Source organism: Melanerpes formicivorus, unplaced genomic scaffold (genome assembly GCF_026170545.1).
Source record: "Melanerpes formicivorus ecotype bairdi unplaced genomic scaffold, bMelFor1.0.p_v2 SCAF_157, whole genome shotgun sequence".
Classification (NCBI taxonomy): Eukaryota; Metazoa; Chordata; class Aves; order Piciformes; family Picidae; genus Melanerpes; species Melanerpes formicivorus.
In genome coordinates this window covers 647,895-672,703 of record NW_027142509.1, presented here as the reverse complement: position 1 = coordinate 672,703, position 24,809 = coordinate 647,895, and the positions used below count along the sequence as shown (strand labels likewise).

The window sequence follows — 24,809 nt, the reverse complement described above, 5'->3', positions numbered from 1 at the left end:
TGCCCAGGGAGGTGGTGGAGTCACCATCCCAGGAGGTGTTCAAGAGGGGACGCGATGTGGCACTTGGTGCCATGGTCTAGTAGTCATGAGTTCTTGGGTGACAGGTTGGACTTGATGATCTTTGAGGTCTTTTCCAACTTCATTGATTCTATGATTCTATGGTTCTGGTATTTGTGTTTTATGTTATTTTTTTGTTGTTTTTTTTGGTGGTGATTTTTGTTTGTTTTTTTCTTTTTTTTTGGGGTGTATATTAAACTGTGAGGTGACATTACAGTTTTTTTCACTCAGTTGTTGAGGCACTTGAAGGTCGTCAACCACATTTGATTCTGCCTTATTAGTCTTTCCAACTCTTGGAGAGACAGTAAAGCAAGCCTACAGGAGCCAGAACATGTTTTCTCCCCATTTTGATAGCTGCCAAAATGTGTCACAAATACAGCTTCTTGAGACAGCAATATTCCCAGAACACATGCAAAACAGAGGTTCTTCACAAGTGTAGAATTTAGCCATACTGGGCTGACTTCAATACAAGTGTCAGACAACCCTGCTAACATCGAATCATGGCACTGTTTGGAAAAGACCTCTACAATCATTGAGCTTGTCAACCTAATACCACCATGACCATTAAAGGGAGACACTGAACAGGTTGCCCAAGGTGGTGGTAGAAGCCTCATCCCTGGAGGCTTTTAAGCCTGGATGTGGCGCTGAGCAACCTGATCTAGTGTGGGGTGTCCCTGCCCATGGCAGGGGGGGTGGAACTAGATGATCCTTGAAGTCCCCTTCAACCCTAACAATTCTATGATTCCATGAAACCATGTCCCAAAGCACCAAGTCTACACATGTTCTGAACACTTCCAGGGACAGTGACTCCACCATCTCCCTGGACAACCCATTCTAGTGCCTTTCAGTAAAGAAATGTTTCCAATACCAAATAATTAAATCCATTCCAAACCTTCCCTGGTGCAACTTGAGGCTATTTCCTTCAGTTCTGTCACTTGATACTAGGGAGCAGAGACCAATCCCCATCTCACTGCGAGCTCATTTTAGGTAACTGTAGAGAGTAATGAGGTCTCCTCTCTGCCTCCTCTCCTCCAGATTTAACAATCCCAGTTCCCTCACCCACTCCTCTTAAGATTTCATAGTATCAGTCAGGGTTGGAAGGGTCACAAGGATCAGCTAGTTCCAACCCCCCTGCCATGGGCAGGGACACCCCACACTACATCAGCCTGGCCAGAGACTCATCCAGCCTGGGCTTAAACACCTCCAGGGACAGGGCCTCAACCACCTCCCTGGACAACCCATTCCAGGGCTTCACCACTCTCATGGGGAAGAACTTCCTCCTCACCTCCAGCCTGAATCTCCCCACCTCCAGCTTCATTCCATTCCCCCTACTCCTATCACTACCTGAGATCTGAGCAGTCCCTCCCCAGCCTTCCTGTAGGCCCCCTTCAGATACTGGAAGGCCACAATTAGGTCACCTGGGAGCCTTCTCTTCTGCACACTGAACAGCCCCAACTCCTTCAGTCTGTCCTCACAGGAGAGGTGCTCCAGCCCTCTGATCATCCTCCTGGCCCTTCTCTGGACACCTTCCAGCACCTCCACATCCCTCTTGTAATAGGGGCTCCAGACCTGGAGGCAGTACTCCAGGTGGGGTCTGACCAGAGCTGAGCAGAGGGGGAGAATCACCTCCCTTGCCCTGCTGGCCACACTCCTCCTGATGCAGCCCAGGATCTCATTGGCTTTCTGGGCTGCAAGTGCACACTGAGAGCTCCTGTTGAGCTTCTCCTCCCCCAGCACCCCCAAGTCTCTCTCCCCTGGGCTGCTTTCCAGCCAGTCACTGCATGTCACAGTTCCAGCATGTCCATATCCCTCCTGTAATAGGGGCTCCAGAACTGGATGCAGTACTCCAGGTCGGGTCTCATCCTTCACCGTGGCAAGCTACCCTACTTGTAAATAACTAGGGACACTTAAGTACTCATCTTTCCTTAATCTGTTAGAAAGCAGCTGCATCATTCCAGGTAGTGCTCTTTTACGAATCAATCCATCAACAACCTTGGGGCAGACAGCTGCCAGGGCAAAGTTTGGGCAGAACGGCTGAGATGAGACACCGGATAAAGAACTGTGTCAGACAGCCTTAGCTGGAACATGAGACTTGACACAGCAATACACAGTAACCTTAAGTTCCTAATTTTTGGCTTACACAAGGATATGAGACTGCCATTAAACATGCCTTTAACACATCTATAATGGATAGGCACAACGACGTTAAATGTATTCGCATAGAAACAAGCCAGACCAAAGCACCTCCGGGTTAAGTAACAAGCCTGTTAGCGGCTTGTAGCTCAGCCTTTGTCATCTCTTAAACCCTGGATGGTTCGCTGTGAGCTGGGTGGTGCGCACACACAGGGAAATCAGCACTGCTGCACAGCACTTCACTTGCAACCACCTGCAATGCTGCGCTGGCTTCCCTCTTCTTTTAATCCCCTCACCCCTTCACTCTGACTTGACCCTGGCTTGCACGCTCCCAAAAGCCCCGGCTGTGCAGGCGGCCCCGCCCGAGGAGGCCGACAGGGCCGGCCCCCAGCCATGGCCGGCGTCAACTTACACAGCCGGGGTCGTGGCCCAAGGTGACCGCCCTGCGGTCCTGCTCCGCCGCCCGCCCCCCGCAATCCCAGGCTCCCCCCTTCTCCCTCACCCCTCACCCACCCACACCCCCCCCCCCCGCACACTGGCTCAACCCCACGGCCAGGCCGCCGGGGCCACCAGGACCCCTTCCTCTTCCAAACAACTCTGTCGCTGCGGCCATGGCGGCCCAGCACCTCCTGTCACACCAGGCCGCCCTCCCCGCCGGGATCCGTGCGCCGCCGGGGGAAATAGTTCCCTCTCGTCTTCACCAGCCGGGGGAACCTCCCCGGCCCAGCGGCGAGGCCTTGTTATCGGCGTGGCCGGAATCCCACCGCCGCGCCACCGGAGCTCTCCCAGCATCCCCACCCAGCCTCTGCTGGCATCCCCGCCCCCTCGGCTAGATCCGGCGCGGAGGGATTACCGGGGGCTGCGCAACCGCCGGGGAGGGGGGAGCGCGGGGAGGGGGGAGGGGGAGAGCGGGGGAGGGGGGGGGGAGGAGGTGCCGGCGCCGCGGCGGCCCGAGGTGGGGGCGGGGAGGGGGTAGCATGGCGGCTCTATATTAACTTCCCCCCCTCAGCAGCCCAGGCTGCTGCCGCTCTCCCCCCGCCAGGCCCTAACATGCCGGGCATGATGGAGAGGGGAGCGGAGCTTTTGGGGGGCAGGAGCCGGGCAGCCCCCAATGGCACCAAGAGGAGCAGCCCCTCCAACGGGCACTACTCGGAGCCGGAAAGCGGCGGCGGTGACAGTGGCGACGAGCACGGTGCGAGCCTGGGGCCGGCCCCGGGCCGCCCCGCCAGCGGGGGAAGGGGGTGGCGGAGGTGGCGGGAGGGGCGGTGAACTGAGTCGAGCCGCCTCCCCTTTCCCTGCGCCGGTGTCGGGGCGGCGCGGGTGCTGCCGCCGCCGTTACTCTTCTGCTGCCGCCACCGCGCGTCTGTACTGCGGCGGGCCGGGCCGTGGACGGGAGGGGAGGAGAGGGGAAGGGAAAGGAAGCGGAGGGAGGGGAGCGAGTGTGTGCACGGGAGCGCGCGGCGCGGCCCCGCGTCTGCCGGGCGGCCCCGCGGTGCTTAACGATGGGGAGTGTCTCCCGGGAGCCGCCGCTGCCGCCGTCCCCATTGTTCCGCTGAAATAAACTCCCCCTTCCCCCTCCGGCCCCCTCCCCGGCGGTCGTCGGGGATTAATCTGAGGCGGCAGCGGGCGGGGTGGCGGGGGGGGGAGGTGGCTTATTCCATACGGCAGCGGCGAGACGGCGGGGGCTCCCGGGCGGCGCGTCCGCCAGCCCGCCCGCCACACGGCGGTAGCCTGGGACGGCGCCCTCCCGCTCCCCGCCCCACTTAGGGACACCCTAGCCGTTAATTTCTCTTCCCGCTTTGCGTTGCAGATGTAGGAATGAGGGTCGGAGCAGAATACCAGGCGCGCATTCCCGACTTCGAGCCCGGTAAATAGCTTTTCAGCTTTAACCTGACGTCTTGCTGCCGCCGCTCCCGAGGCGGGAGGGATGGGTTGGGTGCCGGGGGGCGGGGGAGGGGGTTCGGCGCTCTCCTGGCGGCGGCAGCGGCCGCGGGGTTGCATTTATTTTGCTTTTAAGCCTTTGTGTTGGCGATCCGGTGCCGGCGGCGGGAGGCTGGCAGGGGCAGCCTTGTGATCTCTGCGCGCTCCGGGTTGGGGGTGAGGGGTGGGGGCAACGCTGTGGGAAAATTTCACTCCATTATCCCCCGTACTATAATGCCCGACGGGAGGCTGCGGGGCAGGAGAAGATTTGATGCTTTTGGGTTTTTTTTTCCGTTTTTTTAACTTTTCTTTTTTTTTTTTTTTTTTCCCCTGTGGGTACCTCCCCTTCCCCCTTAACCGTAGCGTACCTAATATATTAATAAGATGATTTACAAATGTTCGAGGAGGGCTGATGGATGTTGCCGGGCAGGGGTGGGAAGAAGTGATGCGCCCTGCCGGAAGCGGAGCGGACCGGGCTGCGGGCTGGAGGCGCTGGGTGGAAGATGCGCTTGGTGGGAAACTCCTGCCCCTGGTTTTGTGTGCTGTAGTAACCTCGTTAGACCCGCTGTTGCAGGCTGAGCTGCTCTCCTCCGCCTTCCTCACCCCCAGCCTCCCCCCCCCCTCCCAAGCACCGCCCCGAGGAATACTGGGTACGCTCGCATAGCCTGGTACTCGGTTTTAGCAAGTTAATAGCTGGAATACTGTCTTGCCTTACTACAGTGAGACCGTAGGAGCGTTGATGCGTTTTGCTGTAGTGGTCAGATGAAGCCTATCTACTTTCCTGCTCTCCAAACAGGCTCCATTGGTGTCAGATGATTTCCTACCGGAAGAGGATTGGGCCAGAGCTTCTCTCATAGTGCCTCCTAAAGCGGGAGGGAGCCCCTCTTGATGGGCACAAGTCCCCACAGGCCAAAGAAAAGGCCGGGGGAAAGAAAGGGGGAGGGTGGGATTAAATGGATGCATGATCTTGGCATAAGGAAATGCCTTTTCCTTTGAAAGGAGCGTGTAGTCTAGGTCTCTTTGTTAATAAAACTAACCGTTTGCACCCTTTATTTTTACACTGCCTACATAAGAATAAACCTAAATAAAACCTATCTAACCTGCAGACTGGGTTTGTTTCTCCTATAGGCCACTTAAATTAGAAAACCACATAGTGCTTGGTTTTATTTTGATCAGAGCTCTTTGGCCCTTACAAGGGAGGCCCTGTGGTTTCTGTTTTGTAAACTGTATGTGTAACAGTATCATTGCGTTTGTAAGGGCAGAACTTAACTTTATGCTCTTGTAACTAGCTTTTTGTTTTCACAGCTCCTAAGTGTTCCTGGAGAGTGGAGCATTCTGTGGTACCACGAATTCAACTAATACTTGTTTCCCCAATAACTGGGGATTAAAGTATTCTCCTTTATCGATTTCCTTAATGATGGAAATCTTTCTTTAATTAAAGTCTTGTGCAAAGAAGCATAATGTAGACTATTTTTTTCCTTCTCATTTGTGTGTTTTGGTGACTAGGGCAAGAGGAGAGTAACTATTTTTTGAACACCCATGTCTTAACAAATTTTCCTCTTTTTTTAAAGGAAAAGGTCTGTAACAATACATATCATGTCAGCAGACAGACCTCCTCAGATGGCCACAGCAAGATCTCATGCTTTCATCTGACTTCTTTTGGTGGTTTGGGTTTTTTTCCTGAGGAGTTTTGAGGCATAATTTCATAGAGAAACTTTGTTAGCATAGCTTTTTGTCCTGCATTGTTACTCTCTTACAGCTATGTTTAGATCACCTTTTTTGTTGCAGCAAATACTCCCTTATTCCTGTAGGTTTGTCCATATGGGCATAGGTGCTAATTAATGCTGTTTCTTCTGGGGACTAGTTTAATGCCCCCCTTTTTTTGAGGGAGAGAGTTTAGAATGTGTGTTTATTTACAGTGCTTTGGGGTTTTTTTCAGCTCCCTCAAATAGGTGGGAGAATGGAATTGATGGATGAAACTAGGTAGAAGTCTAAGATAAAAATTCATCACTGGTACACACACAGAGAATACTAAAAGGAGTAGAATAAAACAAATCCTTTGGCCTCCCTTAGCCTGGGGTGAAAAATATTTGTAAGCAATGCTGTATGGGAGCTGGGGTTGCTTAGCCTGGAGAAGAGGAGACTCAGGGGTGACCTTATTGCTCTCTACAACTCCCTGAAGGGAGGTTGTAGACAGGCAGAGGTTGATCTCTTCACCCAGGCAACCAGCACCAGAACAAGAGGACACAGTCTCAGGCTGCACCAGGGGAGGTTTAGGCTGGATGTTAGGAGGAAGTTCTACACAGGGAGAGTGATTGCCCATTGGAATGGGCTGCCTGGGGAGGTGGTGGAGTCACCATCACTGGAGGTGTTCAGGAGGAGACTTGATGGGGTGCTTGGTGCCATGGTTTAGTTGGCTGGGTGGTGTTGAATGATAGGTTGGACACGATGATCTTGAAGGTCTCTTCCAACCTGGCTTATTCTATTCATTGAGGACCAAAACATTCATTGTTAAAGTTGGGAGGGCAGTAAACTTTTTAACCTGAGTTCATCTGAGATGGCAGTAAATTTTTTAACCTAAGTGAATTCATCTATGATTTTTTTTTCCTCTTAATAAAAAAGTGAATCAACTGTTAGTGTCTCCTGGGAGAATTAGCTTGTGGTTGGAAGCAACAATTACCAGGTAGCCTAAACATGCTCTTTCCCACCCCTTCCTCCCCATTCCCTTCTTGCAAGCAAGCCCTCAGTGCTGTAAAGAAGATGGCATCTTTATTTGCCACTGGCTACTACTGCAATGAGAAGTTTTAATACTGCAGCAAAAAAAAAGAGTTTCAATGAAATACAAATCTTACATTTCTGGCCTAATTTCCTGAGTTTATGAAGCATCAACTGTATTCCAGATTTTTGTCCCCTCATGCTGTTTTCCCTCATAGTCCTTCAATCCCGAGGTGAAATCATTTCTGCTTGTACTTTCTGACCCACCCCTAAATGTAGCAGGCAGGATTTTGCAAAGCTGGGTGCTGTTACGTTGTGGCCTGTTTGCGTTCTGCTGGAAACTGTGGTGAAGAAGTCTGTCACTGGAGGTGCACCATGCTGTTGTGTCATCCACACATAAAACTGCCAGAGAAGTTTTACTCTGCTCAGATTTGGGCTTCCCAAAGGCTTTAGCATGAATTTTGCTTTCATTAATGCCGAAATCTTTGTTTTCCTTTACTCTCCTTAGTCTTCACTGGAGTGGAGGCAGCTGTCAAGAGGATTATTTTATGCTTTTTAAGGCCACTCAGGGAATTAATTTCTGTGTATGTCCTTAACTCTTCCCCCTAATCTTTCTCTAAGAAAACAGACTTTCTTAAATGGAAATTATGGAATGCTATGGTGAAATGTATAATGTTTGCCATTCCATGCTATCTGTCTGCACATTCCCTGATTGATTTGTGTATTTGCAATCATGGGATCATGGACTGATTTTGAAGGTTTTCCTGCCCTTTACTTTTGACATTTTGCTCCTCCTGTTAGTTTCCATATTTCTGTTCCTACTCCCAAAGCTCAGTCTTGAGCAGCTGGTGGTACTTTTATGTTGCCATGCTGCCCCACGATCCCCCCATTAAGTCTTGCATGATTCTAGATCTTCATTATACTCTTGGTACTTAAAGTTGTGTACAGAACAGCATCCTCCCAGTCTATCTAGTCCAATGCTGAGATGAAATTTCCAGTGTGCCAGTTTGCTGATAGTTTCTGTGTTCAGAAAGCTGTGGAGAGTGCCCATGGGTCATCTTCAGCTGGCCCTGTTTTTTAAGTGGTACTTCAGCAGCAGATGAAATAGGAAAACTTTTTCCCAAGTGGCTTGAATGTGAGGTTTGGGCAGTGGGGTGCTGTTATATTTGAGGTGTAGCTCGTGAGCTTTCTTTTCTTTACTGGCTTAAAACCCTAGTAAGAGTAGGTCTTGCAGATAACATGACCCTTGAGATATGACACAGCTTTTTTTTGCCTTTTTCCTGAGTAAGGGGAGTGCTGCTGATTTGAGTACTTGGGGCAGCAGAAAGTAAACAATTCTCAAAGGTAGATCATAGTCCTGCACATGGAGATGAAGGGATCCCTGTACTGCAGCTGTGTTGAGGGCAGGATGCTGTCCTTCAAGCACGTGTGTGCATGTCATCCTTCCTTTGTCGTTCTTGCTTTCCATTTGGCAGTGTCAAGATGCCACCTGAACAGAAGCAAGTTGTCTGATTTGTGCTGGACAAACAACACTGTTTCAGAAAGAGCTGTTCTGGTGGGAGCTGCTTGAGGGTAGCAGTTCAGTAGGAAACTGTTACCACAGGCATGATCTCCTGCAGGTGCAAATGATAGGACTCTGAAACTGTTTACTGACATCAGCACTTGAATACTCAATACCTGATGATATCCATAATATCCACTTGTCTGTAGGTGTCTGCCTGATAGCAGAGAAGAAAAAATGAGGATATATTAATCTTCAGACATTTGCTAGTGGTCCTATTTTTCCCCTCATGTCTTGGTTGAAGCTTGGAGTACAGAGTAGCAGTCATAGTATCATAGTATCAGTCAGGGTTGGAAGGGACCACAAGGATCATCTAGTTCCAACCCCCCTGCCATGGGCAGGGACACCCCACACTAGATCATCTGCTGCTAAAACTGAGTGAACAAGAGCAATGTTGTGCCTATAGCATGTTTGCATACTCTCAGGACATGCTGCATTCCTAATTACTAGCAATGTCATGGGTTTTTGTTCTGATAATGTTATCCTAAGGAATTAGTTCTTATACACCAAAACCTGTTTCAGAGTTTAGTACTGCTTATGCCTCAAAAGTGGTACTCAGTGAATGTGCATTGTAAACTTGTTACAGAGTTTGTGATGCACTTTAGGTTATTAGTCTTACACATCTCATTTTGGAAGGCCCATGAATTCTCTTAGTTTGTCTAGTTAGCTGCTTTTTAAGCTCCTATCCATAGTGGATCTAAAGGTTGCAAAGATGATGGCAAATACAAACCACTGTCAAGCTAAAGGGAGAAGAGCAACCAAAAAAAGATGACTTCTACACCTAACTACTTTCTACAGCTGCACAATTTGGATGGCTATGCCTGTCAAAATTACATGTCTGTGAAAATCCAAACTAGAGAACAGAATTGTTCCTGCATGGTTGTTAGTATAGTTCCTTGCTGAAAAGATCAAGGATGGTGACTGTATTCTCCCCCTGTGTCTCTTCTTACTTAACACAGATTCTGGTAATCCTATGATAGTGATATGTGTTGGGAGTACTAACAGACAACTAACTTCTGGAGGACTGTTCCAACACAAATACGTCCAAAATTTGCATCCCTGTCAACTTTAACAATGCACTTTAATTATGGTAGCCAGGATCCTGTCTAATATCCAGTTATGACTGAACTTCCTAAGTGTAATAAGTGTAAATGTAGCCATTGGATGTATTGAGGAAATTGTGTGGCATTGATTATTTGGTGTTTTTTTTTCCCTTTGTGACCAGCACCCACCCACACACATTGCTCTTCTGTCTCCCCCCTTCATTAGTAGCTGGGCTGGTGGTCTTAATACAGTTATCTTCTACAAACTATTCTGTGCATAGTTGTTCTCTAAGTCCCCAAATTGATAAGAATTACCTAACTCTTTCATTTTGTCTTTAACTTACAGGTGCCACAAAATACACTGACAAAGATAATGGAGGGATGCTTGTATGGTCTCCATATCATAATATTCCAGATGCCAAGTGTAAGTCCTTCCCTGCTAAGGAATTTGGATGCTTAAATACAACTAAATACTACTTTCTCTTTTTTCCCCCTCTGGTGTGGCTGTTTGTTTTTTGACTTTACACACACTGAACTGCAAATTAGTAAATTAAATACAAAGCTTCTCTCTTCTTTTATTTATAGAACTCCTGGGAAAGGAAAGATCATCTTCTCTTATTTTATAGTTAAGTCTTTCTTTCAAATCACACTGCCTGTGTTGTCTCATCATTGGTGTCTGTGAAACCTTTACTTATGAGTAAAAGAATTAACATATCTAAGCATGAGGAACTTGCAGCACTGGATTTCTAGGAGAGGGAGTTGCCTTAGATAAAGTGAGAAAAGATGTGTTGAAGCTCAGTTCAAGGGGAAATTGTTATTGCTGTCTTATCAGGAAGAACTGAGTGTTTACTCCCTTCAAATGTGACCTGAAACACAGAACTCATCATCAGTTATCTGTTCCATCTAGTTTAAACCTGCCTCCTATGTCAGAATTTCCCATATGTAATGTAAGGGAGTAAACTATGAGAATGCAGTGATGAGAATCTAGTCCTCAGGGCTATTTCTACCAATTGCTATTAGTTAGAGGTTTGTGTCCCTCTACATTGGAGGGAACATACCTTCTACTACAGCAGAGCAGTAAGCAATGAAATGCCCTACCACTGTGTGGGGGCTGTAAGCAATGAAATGCCCTACCACTGTGTGTGGGGTGACCACTTTATTAATTCCTTTAAAGTATAAATCACTTTTGCTGCAACAGTTCATGGCAAGTATACCTCTGGTCCTTTTTGAATAAAGAGGCTATAATTGTTTCCTTTCCTCAGCCATGCTTCCTTTCAGCTTAATTTATTTGCCACTTAACTGTGCAGTGTAGAAGGTGACTTGGAAGAGTTTTTTCTTTAAAAATAAAAAAGTACTCACTGAAGATCTAAATTGGTAGGACTTAATTGTAGAGTGACAGAAAGTTCAGCCCAAAGCTGGCTCTGGTATGGCAAAATGATTCAAAAATACTGTACTGGTGCATTTGACTACCTAATTATTGCATTTTCATGTTCTCTATTGAAAAGTGGCTTCCTGCCATGATGAAAATTAATGTTGGTCTGTGAAAACTACATTAATATCTAGGATATGCATAATCATTGAGCTAGGATCTCTTTACATTAATCTTTAACATGTCTGGAAAAAAGAACAATGGAATTAAAACTAACCCAGGTGTTTGTGTTCTTAGGAGTGGAGTCAAATAAGACATAGCCTTTCAGTAAGCAGCTACACTCTGGTTGAAATAAATTCATAGTATCAGTCAGGGTTGGAAGGGACCACAAGGATCACCCAGTTCCAACCCCCCTGCCATGGGCAGGGACACCCCACACTAGATCAGGCTGCCCAGAGCCTCAGCCAGCCTGGGCTTAAACACCTCCAGGGACAGGGCCTCAACCACCTCCCTGGACAACCCATTCCAGGGCTTCACCACTCTCATGGGGAAGAACTTCCTCCTCACCTCCAGCCTGAATCTCCCCACCTCCAGCTTCATTCCATTCCCCCTAGTCCTATCACTACCTGAGATCCTGAGCAGTCCCTCCCCAGCCTTCCTGGAGCCCCCTTCAGATACTGGAAGGCCACAATGAGGTCACCTCAGAGCCTTCTCTTCTGCAGACTGAACAGCCCCAACTCCTTCAGTCTGTCCTCATAGAAGAGGTGCTCCAGCCCTCTGATCATCCTTGTGGCCCTTCTCTGGACACCTTCCAGCACCTCCACATCCCTCTTGGAATAGGGGCTCCAGACCTGGAGGCAGTACTCCAGGTGGGGTCTCAGCAGAGCTGAGCAGAGGGGGAGAATCACCTCCCTTGCCCTGCTGGCCACACTTCTCTTGATGCAGCCCAGGATCTGATTGGCTTTCTGGGCTGCAAGTGCACACCTTCCAGCACGTCCATATCCCTCGTGTAATAGGGGCTCCAGAACTGGACTTCCTCATCTGTTTTTTATGCTTTTACAGTTGCTGATTAAAATATGGAATCTTGCTCTCCCAATGGCAAGCACTCCCTCAGCACTCTTGCAAAACAGTCACTAAACAACCTTCAAGGCCTAGTTCCATGTCCTCCTGCCTGTTTGCCTTAGAAATGTCTTAGCTCTTAGTTGTAAAGCATCTCATACACACACCAAAAGTAGCCCAGGTAGTAATAACAGCAGGAAATACAGAACAGAAGGTTATGAAGTAAGCCCATCTTACTGAGACTTCACTGCTGCCCTATTGCAAGTCAAATGCCAGCATTGACTATTTTATTCTGAAGACCAAACTACTGTGGGCTATCCCTCATTATGTATATTTGGAGCCTCTTTGGCTTTGTTGTAATACAATATGTGAAAGCAAGCTGCTTTTTCACTGAATTAGCTTGTGTGAAAAGTTTATAGAGTTAAATGTTGGATTAAAGGCAGTGGACTTACTAACAAAGCTATGGATGTGTTTAACATTGGAGGACCTGGGCCTATGCAGTGTATTAAAGCATGGGAAAATTGCTTTCCCATGTTAGGTAGCTAATTCTGTGTCACTGAGGGAGACCTCTAATGCTCTCAGCAAACTACCTGAAGGGACATTGTGGAGAGGTTGGTGCTGGTCTCGTCTCACTTGTAACTAGCTACAGAATGAGAGGGAATGGCCTCAAGCTGCAACTAGGTTTTGACTGGACATCAGGGAAAAAAAATTCACAGAAAGAATGGAATGTGCTGCCCAGGGAGGTGGTTGAGTCACCAACCCTGGATGTGTTCAAAGATTGTTTAGATGTGGTGCTTGGGGATATGGTGTAGGGGTGGGCTTTGTAGGGAAGGGTTAATGGTTGGACTTGATCCCAAGGGTGCTTTCCAATCTGAATGATTCTGTGACTCTGTGATTTTCTCAAATCACAGACATATTAATGTCATATTAGCCTCATTGTAGGACTAAAAGTACTTAAGAATAATTCTTTGTTGTTGCTTTGTTACAGTGGATGAATATATAGCAATAGCAAAGGAAAAACATGGATACAACGTGGAACAGGTAAGTGCTGTGAAAGAAGAGTGTCTATTAAAGCTGGGGGGTTGGGTTGGTGTTTTTAATGTTGAAGTAGAACACAGCTCTTCCAGCTCCCCTTTTCCCCCCCTGCTTATTACCATTAATTAACACCATTTCTCTTCAGGCACAGCAGCAAACACTGCATTTAAATGGATCTGCAATACAGTTGTGCTCTGGGTTCTCTGCAAAAGATTGTGCTCTTTGTTTTCATGACATGCTCAGCTTGCAATGTGCATGTTGAAAGGTTTGGGATGTTTCTTGATACACTGGGCATGTCATGCAGCTGTGTGTGTGTATTTCTTACAACTTCATAGGAAAACAGCTTAATGTTTAATACTGTAATTCAAATACAGTACAGTTTTGAATCACTGATTGTGATAGGGGCAGCACTGGAAAGGTTTCTTGCATATTAAAAAAAAGCAAAGCCCAGCCAAAACCAGAAACAAACCAAACACCAAAACAACCAAAGAACAACCAAACAGCAGCAACAAAAAAACCCCAAAACACCACAGGAAAAAAGGACAAAATATCTTGAGTGGGTTTTGGCTTGGTGTTTGGGTGGTTGTGTTTGTTTTTAAATCAAGTTCTAGGTTTGAGAATAATAAACAAATCTCAATTTAAGAAGGACATTGAGACACTTGAAGGTGTCCAGAGAAGGGGAACGAAGATGGGGAGGGGTTTGGAGCACAGCCCTGTGAGGAGAGGCTGAGGGAGCTGGGGTTGCTTAGCCTGGAGAAGAGGAGTCTCAGGGGGTACCTTCTTGCTCTCTACAACTACCTGTGTGGCCAGCAGGAGCAGGGAAGTCATTGTGCCCTGTACTCTGCATTGGTTAGGCCACACCTTGAGTTCTGTGGCCAGTTCTGGGCCCCTCAGTTTAAGAAGGACATTGAGACACTTGAACGTGTCCAGAGAAGGGCAACGAGGCTGGGGAGAGGCCTTGAGCACAGCCCTGTGAGGAGAGGCTGAGAGAGCTGGGGTTTTGCCTGGAGAACAGGAGGCTTATGTGAGATATTCTTGGTGTATACAACTCCCTGAAGGGAGGTTGTAGTCAGGTGGGGGTTGATCTCTTCTCCCAGGCAAGCTGCACCAGAACAAGAGGACACAGTCTCAAGCTGTGCCAGGGGAAGTTTAGGCTGGAGGTGAGGAGAAAGTTCTTCCCAGAAAGAGGAATTGGCCATTGGAATGTGCTGCCCAGGGAGGTGGTGGAGTCACCATCCCTAGAGGTGTTCCAGAGGGAATTGGACGTGGCACTTGGTGCCATGGTTTAGTAGTCATGAGGTGTTGGGTGACAGGTTGGACTTGATGATCTCTGAGGTCTTTTCCAATCTTGTTGATTCTATGATTCTATTCCATGATTCTAGGATTCACTTTTTTAAAAGTAACTTTCCATAGAAAGTAGAAGATAAAACTTTTCTTGGTCTGTGCTTACTCCTGTTGGACTTGGGTTTGTTTTTTTTTCCTTTGTTTCTTTTTGTTTGTCTGCTGTTTGTTTGTTGTTGAGGTTTTTTGCCTGTTTTTTACCTTGTTCCTTTACTTTTTTGGGTTTTTTTTGCCTATTGCAAAAAAATAATAAAACTTGGTGTGCAAGTAAAAGCAAGTTGTATAATTTGATTTTGGAGGATGGAAACTCATAACAGCAAAAACTTACTAGACAACTCCTACCTGAAAAAGCAGCTGTCACAATGTTGGGAATCCCTACAGCTTCATGTTTGTTTATGGCTTGGGTTTTGGTAAGGAAAAGAGGGAACTCCAGCATCTCAAAATAGGTCTACAAGAAATGACTGATATTCAAAAGTGCTTCTGGTACAGAATATTTGTAGGTGTTCCTAGTGCTTGTCACCTGCCATTTCAACAAGAAGTTTGCTATGTCCAGGTTACTAGAAGATGTGAAATGGAAATTAGAAGATGTTCCAGAGGGACTTTGACAGGCTGGAGAGGTGGGCACAAGCCAACCTCAGGAGGTTCAACAAGACCAAGGGCAGGGTCCTGCAGCTGGGTGGAGGCAATCCCAGGCACAAATCCAGGCTGGGCAGGGACTGGCTGGAAAGCAGCCCTGAGGAGAGAGACTTGGGGGTGCTGGGGGAGGAGAAGCTCAGCAGGAGCTCTCAGTGTGCACTTGCAGCCCAGAAAGCCAATCAGATCCTGGGCTGCATCAGGAGAAGTGTGGCCAGCAGGGCAAGGGAGGTGATTCTCCCCCTCTGCTCAGCTCTGGGGAGACCCCACCTGGAGTACTGCCTCCAGGTCTGGAGCCCCTATTCCAAGAGGGATGTGGAGGTGCTGAAAGGTGTCCAGAGAAGGGCCAGGAGGATGATCAGAGGGCTGGAGCACCTCTCCTGTGAGGACAGACTGAAGGAGTTGGGGCTGTTCAGTCTGGGGAAGAGAAGGCTCCCAGGTGACCTCATTGTGGCCTTCCAGTATCTGAAGGGGGCTACAGGAAGGCTGGGGAGGGACTGCTCAGGATCTCAGGTAGTGATAGGAGTAGGGGGAATGGAATGAAGCTGGACGTGGGGAGATTGAGGCTGGATGTGAGGAGGAAGTTCTTCCCCATGAGAGTGGTGAAGCCCTGGAATGGGTTGTCCAGGTCCCATCCCTGGAGGTGTTTAAGCCCAGGCTGGATGAGGCTCTGGCCAGCCTGATGTAGTGTGGGGTGTCCCTGCCCATGGCAGGGGGGTTTGGAACTAGATGATCCTTGTGGTCCCTTCCAACCCTGAACTGATTCTATGAAATGAGGAGTTTGGAGTGCTTATGAACACCTTGGTGGTCATGTGTGCAGTGTGTGCTGGGAACTAAGTGGATTGTGCTTCCCACTTCCCATGGCAGACTTGATGTCAAATCTGTCATTGATTCTCTGGAATGAAGTCTAACCAGCATAAAAGTCTTTTAGATGATCAAGAAATTAAGTTATGGAAGAGTGTGTGTTTAAATTTCCATTCTTTATTAGGTGCACATGACATGGAATTTGCTGTCTTGTTACTTGTGGATTGGATAGTTGTAGAAAGACTACTCTCACTTTGAACTTTCAGGCTTGCATTTTGGATGATCCTCTGGCTGCTGAAAAGTTTGGTTGTTTTGGGGTTGGCTTTTTCTTTTGGTTTCTGAGTGGACTGGTAATAAAGGCCTGAAAACCTGTAAGGAACTGTGTAGGTGATACCTACTTGTAAGCAAGCAGGTCAAATTTAAGCCTGTCAGCCTAGTTCATTCTGCTGCAGAATTACTGCTGCCATGCCAGTGTTAAATTGTCCAGCTTTCATGCATTTAATAATATGCAGCTGTGTCCACTCTTCATTACCAGGCAGGCTGTGGATGTAGTCTGCCTGGACATCAGCAAGGCCTTTGACACTTTACCCCACAGCAAACTCCTGGCCAAGCTGTCAGCCCCTGGCTTGGACAGCAGCACTCTGAGCTGGGTTAGGAACTGGCTGGAGGGCCGAACCCAGAGAGTGGTGGTGAATGGTGCCACAGCCAGCTGGCAGCCAGGCAGTAGTGGTGTCCACCAGGGATCAGTGCTGGGCCCCATCCTGTTCAATATCTTTATTGATGATCTGGAGGAGGGCATTGAGTCCACCATTAGTAAGCTTACAGACGACACCAAGTTGGGAGCACGTTTTGATCTGTTAGAGGGTAGGAGAGCTCTGCAGAGGGACCTTGCCAGGGTGGGTAGATGGGCAGGGTCCAACATGATTGCATTTGACAAATCCAAGTGCTAGGTGCTGCACTTTGGTCACAACAACCCCAAGCAGTGCTACAGGCTGGGGTCAGAGTGGCTGGAGAGCTGCCAGGCAGAAAGGGACCTGGGGTTACTGATTGACAGGCAGCTGAACATGAGCCAGCAGTGTGCCTAGGTGGCCAAGAAGTTCAATGGCATCCTGGCCTGCATCAAGAATAATGTGGCCAGCAGAAGCAGGGAAGTCATTGTGCCCTGTGCTCAGCAGTGGTTAGGCCACACCTTGAGTCCTGTGTCCAGTTCTGGGCACAGAACAGGTTCTTAAGGACATTGAGACACTTGAAGGTGTCCAGAGAAGGGCAACAAGGCTGGGGAGGGGTCTGGAGCACAGCCCTGTGAGGAGAGGCTGAGGGAGCTGGGGTTGCTTAGCCTGGAGAAGAGGAGGCTCAGGGGAGACCTTCTTGCTCTCTATAACTACCTGAAGGGAGGTTGTAGCCTGGAGGGTGTTGGTCTCTTCTCCTAGGCAGCCAGCACCAGAACAAGAGGACACAGTCTCAGGCTGCACCAGGGGAGGTTTAGGCTGGAGGTGAGGAGAAAGTTCTTCACAGAGAGAGTTGTTAGCCATTGGAATGTGCTGCCCAGGGAGGTGGTGGAGTCCCCATCCCTGGAGGTGTTCAAGAGGGGATTGGATGTGGCACTTGGTGCCATGGTTTAGTTAGTCATGAGGTGTTGGGTGACAGGTTGGACTTGGTGATCTCCTAGGTCTTTTCCAACCTCGTTGATTCTATGATTCAAAGAGCGTTTTGTAACCTGCAGTCCATTAGCCAACAGAATTGTAAATAGAAGTCGAACAAACCTCGGATATTAAAATCTTATTTTCAACGAATAAGTTTTGCCTTTTTTTATTGGATTTGCCTCAACCTTTTATGGAGCTGACTGAATCCAAAAGGGGACTGTTTCTTTCCAAAGGCTCTCGGCATGTTGTTCTGGCACAAACACAACATCGAGAAGTCCCTTGCGGATCTCCCTAACTTCACTCCGTTCCCTGATGAATGGACGGTCGAAGATAAAGTCCTGTTTGAGCAAGCCTTTAGCTTCCATGGGAAGAGCTTTCACAGGATCCAGCAAATGGTAAAGTAATATTGTAATTGGGAGCATTGTTCAGATGCACTAAGAGTAGTCTCTTGTTGTGCCAGAATTTCATATCCATTTCTGTGTAAAAGCTTCAGGAACAACCTTGAATATAGCATCTAAGGGAGGTTGTAGGCAGGAGGGGGTTGGTCTCTTCTCCCAGGCAACCAGCACCAGAACAAGAGGACACAGCCTCAAGCTGCACCAGGGGAGGTTTAGGCTGGAGGTGAGGAGAAAGTTCTTCCCAGAGAGAGTTGTTAGCCATTGGAATGTGCTGCCCAGGGAGGTGGTGGAGTCACCATCCCTGGAGGTGTTTAAGAGGGGATTGGATGTGGCACTTGGTGCCATGGTTTAGTAGTCATGAGGTGTTGGGTGACAGGTTGGACTTGATGATCTTTGAGGTCTTTTCCAACCTTATTGATTCTATGATTTAAGATAATTTCTTCATGTCTCTTGGACCTGTAGCTCTTTCAGTCTAGGAAAAACAAGCTTTCCCCTTCTGTCCCCCTCAGGTTTTGAAATGCACATGTGAAATACACCCTGCGTCTCCGTTTCATATGGGCATTTAGAATATTTGGGCAAAGGTGGCTGAAAATAGAGCAGAATTATCATCTTGGGTAGAATTTTAATTTTAGGAAGTATTGATGTGCTAATGAATTCTTCCAGCTTCCAGACAAGACTATTGCAAGCCTTGTGAAATATTACTATTCTTGGAAGAAAACGCGCTCGAGGACAAGTTTGATGGACCGGCAGGCTCGGAAACTAGCAAACAGAAACAATCAAGGGGACAGGTAAGCTTTCTGTTCTCTGAGTAGCTAACCAGAGATTGAAGGCTTTCTAGGTAGAGATGGCTGAGTAGTTTCCAGCATGAACAACATTATTAGCTTTGAGTGATTTGAGTGAGAAAGATTGGCCATTGGAATGGGCTGCCCAGGGAGGTGGTGGAGTCACCATCACTGGAGGTTTTTAGGAAGAGACACGACATGGTTCTTGGTGCCATTCTTTAGTTGATTAGATGGTGTTGGGTGGTGGGTTGGACTTGATGATCTCAAAGGTCTTTTCCAACTGGTCTATCCTATTCTGTCCTATTCTGTCCTACTCGGGTCAAGGCAATCCCAGGCACAAATCCAGGCTGGGCAGGGACTGCTGGAAAGCAGCCCTGAGGAGAGAGACTTGGGGGTGCTGGGGGAGGAGAAGCTCAACAGGAGCTCTCAGTGTGCACTTGCAGCCCGCAAAGCCAATCAGATCCTGGGCTGCATCAGGAGAAGTGTGGCCAGCAGGGCAAGGGAGGTGATTCTCCCCCTCTGCTCAGCCCTGGTGAGACCCCACCTGGAGTACTGCCTCCAGTTCTGGAGCCCCTATTCCAAGAGGGATCTGGAAGTGCTGGAAGGTGTCCAGAGCAGGGCCAGGAGGATGATCAGAGGGCTGGAGCACCTCTCCTGTGAGGACAGACTGAAGGAGTTGGGGCTGTTCAGTCTGGAGAAGAGAAGGCTCCGAGGTGACCTAATTGTGGCCTTCCAGTATCTGAAGGGGGCTACAGGAAGGCTGGGGAGGGACTGCTCAGGCTCTCAGGTAGTGATAGGACTAGGGGGAATGGAATGAAGCTGGAGGTGGGGAGATTCAGGCTGGAGGTGAGGAGGAAGTTCTTCCCCATGAGAGTGGTGAAGCCCTGGAATGGGTTGTCCAGGGAGGTGGTTGAGGCCCTGTCCCTGGAGGTGTTTAAGGCCAGGCTGGCTGAGGCTCTGGCCAGGCTGATGTAGTGTGGGGTGTCCCTGCCCATGGCAGGGGGGTTGGAACTAGATGATCCTTGTGCTCCCTTCCAACCCTGACTGATTCTATGTGGCTCTTTCCTATCCATGCCTCTGCTTTTAGCAAGGGGTTCAGTACCTCTGCTTTAAGAGCTGTATCACTGCAGTCAAAGTGAGTTGTAGTAACACACTTGAGAGCTTTAGTTGATAACTGTAAAACCAAGGGCTCCAAAAAATATCTGGTCTGCCACTGCAGTTTAGAGAGAATGCTTTATTGGTGAAGCCTGATGCCATATTGCTGTGTGAGGAGGGGAGTGTTTTTGTGGGTGTGGGTGTGGGGGTTTTTCTGTTTGGGGCTGTTTTGGTTGTTTTTTCTTTCAGCTACAATGGAATTAAAAGTGAAAGACCAGCCATGGTAAAAAGCAGTGGCAATTGGAACACTCAAGCATTGTTTTGTGACAAAGCTTGCTCTAAAATCTTAACTTTAGGAGGCTTAGAACCAGTCAAAGTGAATTAAAGCTTAAAATAGGTTTAAATTGTCTTGGATAGAAGGGAATGACATTTCCCCTAGTTATTATGAAATTCAAATTATATTGTACTTAGTGTGCTTGAGCATTAACTTGTACTTTTTGTTAATGTGATGTCATAAGTTGAAAGTGTAATTAACATAATCATGTTTATATTGGGAAGTATGACTTGACTTTTCTGGGAAATGGCCTAGGTAGAGCAGAAAGTTTGATTTAATTATATATCATCAAAATGAACTCCTGAAATTCTTATACTTGGTGACTCTAGCTGGAAACTAACAGAAGCAAGCCAATCTACTTCCAATCCAGCATTTTGGCATGGGATTTTCTTGCAATAATCAGGAAATTTTGTCCTGTTTTTGCATTCATTCATAAGTTATGTTAATTGGGCTGGGTTTGACAGGGCTGAAGTAACATGGTTTCAGTTGCTTCTGTTTGATTAGTTCAACAGGCTTATTCAGGGGTTTGGGGTGTTTGGTTTTTTTTTTCATCCACTTGGTGCAGTGGTTTGAAAATTGATCTGTGCTCTTTAACATCTTTATTGATGATCTGGATGAGGGCATTGAGTCCGTCAGCAGTAAATTTGCAGATGACACCAAGCTGGGGGTGGGAGTTGAGCTGCTGGAGGGTAGAGAGGCTCTGCAGAGGGACCTGGACAGGCTGGACAGATGGGCAGAGTCCAAGGGTAATGAGATTGAACACATCCAAGTGCCAGGTTCTGCACATTGGCCACAACAACCCCAGGCAGTGCTACAGGCTGGGGTCAGAGTGGCTGAGAGCAGCCAGGTAGAGAGGGACCTGGGGGTGCTGGTCGATGGTAGGCTGAACATGAGCCTGCAGTGTGCCCAGGCAGCCAGGAGGGCCAATGGCATCCTGGCCTGCATCAGGAAGAGTGTGGCCAGCAGGAGCAGGGAGGTCATTCTGCCCCTGTACACTGCACTGGTTAGGCCACACCTTGAGTCCTGTGTCCAGTTCTGGGCCCCTCAGTTTAGGAAGGAGGTTGACTTGCTGGAACAAGTCCAGAGAAGGGCAACGAAGTTGGTGAGGGGCTTGGAACACAGCCCTGTGAGGAGAGGCTGAGGGAGCTGGGGTTGCTTAGCCTGGAGAAGAGGAGACTCAGGGGTGACCTTATTGCTCTCTACAACTACCTTAAGAGGGGGTTGTAGACAGGCAGAGGTTGGTCTCTTCTCCCAGGCAACCAGAACCAGAACAAGAGGACACAGTCTCAAGCTGTGGCAGGGGAAGTTTAGGCTGGAGGTGAGGAAGAAGTTCTAGACAGAGAGAATGATTGCCCATTGGAATGGGCTGCCTGGGAAGGTGGTGGAGTCACCATCACTGGAGGTGTTCAGGAGGAGACTTGACAGGGTGCTTGGTTGCATGGTTTAATTGGTTGGGTGGTGTTGGATGAAAGGTTGGACATGATGGTCTTGAAGGTCTCTTCCAACCTGGTCTGGTCTGTTCTGTTCTATTCTGTTCTATTCTGTTCTGTTCTATCCTAATGTGGCAAAGGAAAAGTTGTTTGTAGTGTTGGTACAGTTGACCATGTAAGTGTTCATGCTGGCACAGACGAGTTGAAGGGAGGTGGCACCCAAGTGTTTTGGAAGCACTTCCAGAACTGCTTGAAGTAACTTTGAAACTACAGTTCAGGATTGCTTGTTTATCATCATAATTAGTAGAATTTAGTGAAGAAAATATGTTTGTAACATCTCTCTTCTGAAAACTACAAATAGTTTAGAGATGCTCTATACTTCAAAAGAAGATATTGTCAAGTAAATAATTCTGTCTTACTCTGATACAGATTTGTGTATGGGGGTTAAAAAGCCCAAAATGACCAGTCTCTTCTCTGTCCTCAGTGATGATGATGTAGAAGAAGCTCATCCAATGGATGGAAATGATAGTGATTATGATCCCAAAAAAGAAGCCAAAAAGGAGGTAACGGATAGCTTAATGGTGAATGTCAGTTTGTTTTCTGCACATGTGCCACTGTGACAAGCAGGACTTGCCCTAAGAAGGTTTAGCTTGCAGCGTGCTGAAGCCACAGGTGATGAAGATCTTGACAGCTTATGATTGAAACCATTTCAATGTGGGGTTTTTTTTTTTCTGTTCTGTTTCTGTGTTAAATGCATCACTCATTACCTTCACTGTTCCCTAAGATGGTGCATGGAACTTAGTGAGACAACATTCCCCTGGCCTTTGTTTTGCTCGTGTTGTCAGCTCCACCGGTTGTGGATTGCTACAATCAAAACATTTCCTTTGCATTTTAAATTTAAATTAGGTTTTCCAAGAATAACTTTCTTCTTCTTTCAAAGTCAGAGAGGTTATGCTCCAGCTGAGAAGTGGCTTGAGATAGTTTCCACTAATACATGTGAAGGAAACACAAGCCCTGTGAGGAAAGGCTGAGGGAGCTGGGATTCTTTAGCCTGGAGAAGAGGAGGCTCAGGGAAGACCTTCTTGCTGTCTACAGCTAACTGAAGGGAGGTTGTAGCCAGGAGGGGGTTGGTCTCTTCTCCCAGGCAACCAGCACCAGAACAAGAGGACACGGTCTCAAGCTGTGCCAGGGGAAGTTTAGGCTGGAGGTGAGGAAAAAGTTCTTCCCAGAAAGAGGAATTGGCCATTGTAATGTGCTGCCCAGGGTGGTGGTGGAGTCACCATCACTGGAGGTGTTCAGAAGAGGATTGGAGGTGGCACTTGAAGCCATGGTTTAGCAGTCATGAGGTGTTGGGTGACAGGTTGGACTTGATGATCCTTGAGGTCTTTTCCAACCTTACTGATTCTATGAAAACATATTTGTAAAGCTAACAGTAAATATTCATTAGAGGAGACAAAAAACCCCAATGTGCTGTTTCTGGGACATGTTCAAGTTTTGAGGTTCTTTTGGTAAGCATTAAGTTATGTAGGAACAAGAATAGGAAAACACAGTGCAGTATGTAACTGTTTGATCCTTTCCTTTATCAACTTAATGCATGTGCCCCTTTCTTAAAATGGAGGAGTTTGTGCTCCTTGAGAACATGAAAGGAGAGGTAGTTCAAAACCTCAGCATTCCCATGAAGTGGTATCTGGGGTTATTAATTAGGAAGAAGTTCTTCCCAGAAAGAGAGATTGGCCATTGGAACATGCTGCCCAGGGAGGTGGTGGAGTCACCATCACTGGAGGTGTTTAGGAAGAGGCTGGATGAGGCACTTGCTGCCATGGTTTAGTTGATTAGATGGTGTTGGGTGATAGGTTGGACTTGATGATCTTGAAGGTCTCTTCCAACCTGGTTAATTCTATTCTATTCTGTTCTAATCAAACTTTGCAGCTCTGCTAAAACTAATATTAATAGACCCATTGGTTTTGATTCCATTCTCAGCTTTTCAATAATCTTTTATCATTTTATGTAGGTATCTCAGGGGAAAAAAAAGAGATTTGTAATTACCCCTTACTGTGGAAAAAGTTTGAGGGTTTCTTTTTTAACATGCTGCAGTATGGTGTCCCTGCCCATGGCAGGGGGGCTGGAGCTAGGTGATCCTTGTGGTCCCTTCCAACCCTGACTGATACTATGATGCTCTATATTTTAGAACTTACAGTGGCACAAGTTGTAGTAATGAACCTTTATACTTTGCATTCTGCTGTTGTAACAATTTTTGCAGTCTGTGGATTCAAGTTGCTGCCAGAGCCACCTCTAAATAAGGTCTATTTTGTTCCATTTACTTTCCTTGGTTATTGCTCAAATCACTACATGCAGTCCAGGATGAAAGTAGGGTGTTCCTAGACTGCTAGGAACAGGGCAAATAGGTTTGCAGTTTCTCATGAGCTGCTTGGATCTACATCAGATAACTTCTGTGTTACAGAGAGAGTGATTGCCCATTGGAATGTGCTGCCCAGGGAGGTGGTGGAGTCACCATCACTGGAGGTGTTGAGGAGGAGACTTGATGGGGTGCTTGGTGCCATGGGTTAGTTGTTTAGGTGGTGTTGGATTGGTTGATGGGTTGGACACGATGATCTTGAAGGTCTCTTCCAACCTGGTTTATTGTTCTATTATTCTATTCTATGATCAGGTATTTCTGGTAGGATTTCTATATTTTCACTTCCAAAGCAAGATACAAACTGAGTAGGGCTACTTAAGCCTGCAGAGTGATGGAAACTTTCTCTTACCAGAGGAAATTAAAACTAGCCAAACACTCTTAACTTGGCAAGACAAAAGCTTGAGATAATATTTTTGCTTTAAATCTAGATTGAACAGAAAGAACTCCAATTTCATACTGAAGGAACAATGCAGAACTAAACAAGACAAAGGTATAAATTGGCCCAAAGTAAACTTAATTTGGGGATTTTTAGCTGTCAGAGATGTAAGGCATTAGAACCACTTTCCAAGGAAGAGCAAATATCTTGGGAGCTTTTAAGATGGCCTCTATGAAGTCTGTGGACTGGGTTAAGCTGTGACCTTAGCTTGGAAGAGAATTTGTCAGAAGGTCAAGCGTACTAAAGCAAAATAGTGTCTGCTGATTTGTCCTGATGTCACAGAACGTGCTAATGGCTGCTGCAATTTGTTGTTTCCTCCACTATGATCAGATGACTACCTCCTCTTAACCTGCATGGATGCCAGCAGGGAGAAGCAGCAGGGAGCTGCTTGAAGTAGCAAAAAAGACTAAATCCCATTGGTGTTCTGGTACTAAGCATTGTTTTCAAGTGGAAAATCCTTACAGAGAATAGTAATTTTTGTTTCTTTTCTCCTGGTCTGGAGGAAACCTACCAGGTTGCTCTGTGGGAGTCCCAGAGACACAGCCCAGCTGTTGTGCAGCACAGCCCATTGAAGATAAAGCTTCAGTTTTTACACTTTCAAACAT

General features: G+C 47.4%; 1 protein-coding gene across 3 annotated transcripts in view; it reads left to right on the top strand.

Moving 5' to 3' along the window:
- The first annotated feature begins 3,145 nt into the window (after positions 1-3,145).
- The window catches only part of RCOR3 (REST corepressor 3), a 35,668-nt gene continuing 14,004 nt past the window's right edge, over positions 3,146-24,809 (top strand). For 2 of the 3 annotated variants that reach the window (XM_068168764.1, XM_068168766.1), the window contains exons 1-7: positions 3,146-3,382; positions 4,001-4,057; positions 9,776-9,853; positions 12,846-12,898; positions 17,547-17,708; positions 18,375-18,499; positions 21,837-21,915. In XM_068168764.1, the coding sequence (XP_068024865.1) occupies positions 3,241-3,382; positions 4,001-4,057; positions 9,776-9,853; positions 12,846-12,898; positions 17,547-17,708; positions 18,375-18,499; positions 21,837-21,915 (696 nt within the window). In that variant the 5' untranslated portion in view covers positions 3,146-3,240. Of the gene's footprint in view, positions 3,383-3,459; positions 3,552-4,000; positions 4,058-9,775; positions 9,854-12,845; positions 12,899-17,546; positions 17,709-18,374; positions 18,500-21,836; positions 21,916-24,809 lie in introns of those variants that run through there. The other variant, XM_068168765.1, reaches the window with a different exon arrangement.